This window comes from Echinops telfairi, unplaced genomic scaffold, assembly GCF_000313985.2.
Source record: "Echinops telfairi isolate 266 unplaced genomic scaffold, ASM31398v2 ScPeMD7_2;HRSCAF=8, whole genome shotgun sequence".
Classification (NCBI taxonomy): domain Eukaryota; kingdom Metazoa; phylum Chordata; class Mammalia; order Afrosoricida; family Tenrecidae; genus Echinops; species Echinops telfairi.
Window position 1 is genome coordinate 70753313 of NW_022103898.1, and position 5543 is coordinate 70758855.

The following is a 5543-nucleotide window of genomic DNA, read 5'->3' on the forward strand; positions in this document are numbered from 1 at the left end:
GATAATGGAATTCTTTCACAATCATTTTGGAGGCCCTTGTATCTCAAGGCTCTAGAACAGTGATAGGCCGATTCACAAACACATTTGTTGAATGTATGAATACAGAAATTATTATTGAAAAAATAAAACCAAAAGAACAACCCTGTTACATAAAGCTCACTGCTTCGGCATCCTTTCTTATCTAATATGAGTTAAATGATAACTGAAAAGTCTGGCACACAGTTATCTACCCATAATGTAGAAGGAGTCTTTATCAGAAGATGTAGAGTAAGAAATAAAAAGACTAAATAAGGCCTTGAATACCTTTATTGAAATCTGTATAAATAAACATGCACATTTCAAATGTAAACTCAAGTGAACTCAAGTGCAGACAAAATTTTAACCTCTGTCATGCAGGAGGTTAGTTTACATTTAAAAAAAAAAAAGAAAGAAAAAAAGGAAAAATAATAATAAGAAAAACCCAAAGCAGCTTTTAAAATACCAGGATGGAAAATCAGCTTTAATACCAAGGTATAAAGCAAAGCCATGATCAACATACCTTAATTATCCTGGTCAAATGCATTTTTTTTAATGCTAACATAAATAAATAATTTACCAAAATGTGCACTCACAGAGTGAACTTTTATTTACAATACACAATTTATAATCTATTGTATTTGATTAGTTCAAATGAAGAACATTATACTTTTTGCTTTAATAACAGTGGGACACAAAGCAATTTCTCAGGTAGTCGATATGTGAGATGTGCCCCAGCATTTAGATTTTCTAGTAAAGGCAGTATTGTATGCCAATTGACAATACATTCTCTCAACTCTATCAAAGGGAAAAAGCAGCAAAATGAAAAATATTTTAAATGTTCACACATATTTTTGGCATCCTGGATCCTTGAATGTAGTGAACTAAAATAAAATTCAAGGTTTTTATGCTTTATATACTGTACAGGTCTGACTCTGGAACATGCAAATGCCAATTCTCTTACAAGTGACCTTCTGAGAAAAGCGGTAAGGCTATGGTGAATCCCATCAGGAACACACAAAGAAAGTGAACAGACCTACCTTAAAAGCCAACTGTCCATTAATGATTTAAAGGCCAGCACATGAAAAAAATCTCTCATCTAAGCTTGATGCAATTATTACTATGGATACAGAATACTATTTAATCTGTCCTTATATTACCTAATTGGGAGAGGTAAAAGTTGTCAAATTACCCCCCCCAAAAAAAAATGGGGCAGAGAAAAACAGACAGCAGAAGTTTTAATTTTGTACCAATACCAAATTGAAGATATGCATTTTTAAAGCAAGTAAAAAAAGAATTTGAATGTCTGAGGAGCAAATCCCAATAGTGGTAGAAAAAACACATTTAACTGAAAAATGACTTCAGAAGGTATGTGAAATCTAGAACCTATTTCCACAGTAGCATGATGATGAACATAATATGGTGAATTTTTAATGGTACTAAAAAAGGAAATGATTTCCCAAGATTGTTTCTAATATTATGATTTGGGTTTTCATAGGCCCACAATGATTACCAGGAATAGACTTGACAATTTGGTTTCCCATGAATACTACTGCAGTACTTATGCCACACTGATGTTGCAGCTAAAATATCATAGTAGTATACATGGTAGCCTAATGTACATAAATTAGATTACCAAAAAAACTAAGTTCAGCCATAGTTTTCTTGCACTATTATTAGAGCAAAATAAATGACCAACATCCACAACTTTTAACATTTGTCATCAATTAACTCACATCCAAAAAATTAAAGAAAACATAATTAATCAAAACAGCAGCAAACTTAAAAGGGATTTATTTGTGATTTCCTATATATATTTAGCTTGTAAATACAAGACTGTAAATGTATTAAGAGACAATTCTGTTAAAGTTTTCGTTGTGTTTCACTTCAAGTACTGCACAAGTTAAAATCTGATAAAGGATTTACATTCGGTTATCTGAAACTCCTCATCTCAGACTTTTGTTTTAATGTGGTGGGTAATTTCATCACTTCAATAGATACCACCAGCAGGAAAGTCTCTCTCTTATGGCTTCTAGGACTTTCGTTAGTTAGTGTGCATACAGTTTTCATTTTCTATGTCATTGTCATTATCATTGCTATCTTCATCACTCTCTAATGGGATGCCTGTGGCAGCTGAAGCACCTTTAGTTTCTCGGTCAAGAGGAAAAAAGCCAGTTCCACTGAAAGTGTCTTGTCTCTGGTAGAAGAGCACATATGCTGCTTTAGACTGTCAAAACAAGCAAACAAAGGACATTAACATGGGGTGACTTCTCAAAGGTCGCATTAAATCTAGTGTGAATTTTGAGCTGGTAACAGATTTTTGAGATAGGGTAAATAGCAAATAGAAAAACCACACATAGTCAAATGATAGTTATTAAACTTGATTTAACCTAAGTGATATCTATGTATAAAGGAAGAATGGACCCTGGAATTAAAAAACAAAAAACACAGTAATAAATACAACTACTTTACAGATGAACCTTGTTACACAATATGAAAAAGAATTCTATGCTGTCTTATCTCTAAGAAAAGTGGAGTCTCTTTCTAGTGACTCACTTTATTCCATGTTTGCTTTGGGACTCCATTCCTCCTATTCTCTTCAATATAGTGTTCCATAATTATCACTTATTTATTTTTAGCAAAATAGTCCTTAAATATTTTGCCACAAACCCTTGCCATTTTACCTACACTTCCAGTTGCCATGTACATTATCAATTTTTGGCTTCTGCAACACCATTTTTCCTTAGTATATCTTCTGTTTCTACTTCTTAGATTCTTCTGTGAGCTAATGACATTCTCAAGGGAAAAAACGATGTTGTTCTTAGCCCGCCATTCTTCTCAGCTGCATTGTTTTAATAGGTGGCTCATCGAAATCTATGGTTTCAAACGCTACCTATAAGGCTAACTACCCAATTTATTATTTAAGCATGTTCTCTCCCCTGTACTCCAATCTTGTTAGTCCAATTATTTCATGGAAACTTCTACAAAGCTGTCATACATACATATTTAACAGAAAATGATCTTCCGATATTCCCTATCTCTGTGAATGGTAACGTAAGACTCATCTTTAACTTTTCTTTCTCTGTATCTCTATATTTATATCTAATGTGAAAGAAAATCTATTAATTCTATCTAGAAAAATATCTCATAAATCCACTGTCTAGATACTCTATGAGATACTGTATATACTCGTGTATAAGCCAAGTTTTCAGCACATTTTTAATGCAGTTTTTGAGGTACAATTAGGTGCCTCAGCTGATATTCGGGTCAGCGTATACTCGAGCATATACAGTAACTTCCTGAACGGCCTTCCTGCTTTTTTTCACAGTGCTTTTCAATCTTCTACAGTATTCTGGAGACATTAAGATGTGTCTTTAATGTTACTCTATTACTTAACAATCATCCAGTAGTTTCTCACAAACTTTAACAAAACATCTGAGCACTTAATGCACGATACCCTTCTAAACTGGAATGTTAATTTTTATCTCCAGCTTAATTTTTGCCCCACATCCCTAGAGGAGCCTTTCCTTTCAGTTAAACAAAATCATTGCGGTTCCTCTACAATTCCGTACTTGTCATACTCCCTGCTTTTCTTACAACTTTTCTTCTTTTGTCTGATTTACTCCTGTTTGTACTTGGAAATTCTTCAAATACAATTTTCATTAAGAGCACTCCTCTCACCTGTCCTTTTTCTCCAACCCCAAATCTGACTTGAGATAGCTTTTCCCTTTCTACCTGGCAATATTTAATAGCAGTAAGCATACTACAGTATTTTACTTGTCCGTTCTTGAAAGATGCAAGACTCTTAAAAGGGAAGATAGTTGTTTTTCAATCCTGTTTAGAACAGTGTCCTATAGACTATAGAAAACTAGATGCATAGCAACATCAAATTCATTTATTATATAAAACAATATATATTGTTTATTTGCAGGCAGGAAAATCTCTGATGGAGCATTCAGTCAATTTTAGGAAGTTTGGGTTGAAAGATGAAAAAGAACAGAACTGAAAAGCATATGACTTAAAATTAGGAGTCAAATAGAAACTGGAAGTAAGACATACAAACATTTGAAAAAATACAATAGTGTTCAAGCATTTCTTTGCTATAACCTTAGACATAACAAGCAAGATTTATTAACATATGTATACTATTTCTATAAAGAAATAAACAAACATGGTTTCAGGGCTGATGACAGACAACAATAGATCAAAACAATGATTTTATTAATCTGCTTAAGTTGAAAATTTTAAGTGGAAGATTTTAAAGCATTATAATCTGATAGTCTCTGCCCTAAAGGAACATATTAAATTGGGAAACAAGGAAAAGCAGTCATGACTCCCCAGAACCAAAACCTTTTATATATATCAGAGATCATGAGATGAGCAAATACTGTATTTCTTATTCTTTGTAATATGATCACTAAGCAAAATTTATAGAAAAGCATATACGTAGAAAAATCAACTCTTATCAAGCATTCTTAAACTTTTCCTCTAAAATATATGAAGTCATCTTTCATCAATTGGTATCCTAAAATAAAAATATGCTCTGTGGTGCCAAAGAGATGCCAAATTTATCTCCAGCTTTGGCACATAGATTATACTGATGCAATGCAATCATTTTTTTGTAATTAAAAATATTTCAGTTACAAGTAAAAAAGTTAATGTTTAAAAAAAATGTATAGTTAAGTTCAAAATGCTTAACTGCTATAAAGCAGGATGTCTTTACTGTGGAGATCACAGACAAGATTAACCCTTAAGAGATTTCTTTCTGCTGTAGTTCTGCCTTTAAGTAGCTGACCTCTAGCAAGCCAAGACCTAAAACTACATTTCAGAGAAACATAATTTTCATTACAACATCCACCCATATTGGAAATTACCAAAAGTTTTTCCTCACAGTAGTTTATTCTGTTAGTGGGCACATACATGACAAATTTTACATTATTTAAATCAGAGCAAGTCTTTCTTGGCTACTATAACTGTTAGATTATAAAATATAGTGTTCTATGGACCCCTTTTCTTAATTTGTACTCTTATAATGTTGATCCTATGATTATCAGGAATGATAAGACACACTTACCACAATTTGGTCTTCGGATGCATTTGAAACACTACTGTCGTCAAAATAGTACCATTTTCCATCATCTTTATTTTTTGCAAAAGCAGTATCTAGTGAGAGAATACAATCACTTCTATGACTACAAAGAACTACAATAGGAGGAAACTCTATAATCTTCATCATGAAGAATAATATCAAATACTACATGATAATCATCAACATGACACATTCAATGGATTCAATCTATTATAGGTTTTGGGAGTAATTCTTACAATTTAAACACTTAAGGTACTTTTCATGAAATTTGGAACTCATAATGGTTTTTCACCTCAGAGACACAGATTTTTTTCCTCTTCTCTTTTTTAACATTTTATTAGGGGCTCATACAACTGTTATCCCAACCCATACACACATCAATTGTGTAAAGCGCATTTGTACATCGTTTCTCAAAACATTTTCTCTCCATTTAAACCCC

At 32.6% G+C, this 5543-nt stretch overlaps 1 protein-coding gene across 5 annotated transcripts in view; it reads right to left on the reverse strand.

Annotated features, from left to right (window-relative positions):
* Positions 1-288: 288 nt before the first annotated feature.
* USP15 (ubiquitin specific peptidase 15) overlaps positions 289-5543 on the reverse strand; it is a 132578-nt gene continuing 127323 nt past the window's right edge. For all 5 annotated transcript variants that reach the window (XM_004700490.3, XM_004700489.2, XM_045289880.1 and 2 more), the window contains 2 exons: positions 5090-5178; positions 289-2242 (listed from right to left, as the gene is read on the reverse strand). In XM_004700490.3, the coding sequence (XP_004700547.1) occupies positions 2060-2242; positions 5090-5178 (272 nt within the window). In that variant the 3' untranslated portion in view covers positions 289-2059. The remainder of the gene's footprint in view (positions 2243-5089; positions 5179-5543) is intronic.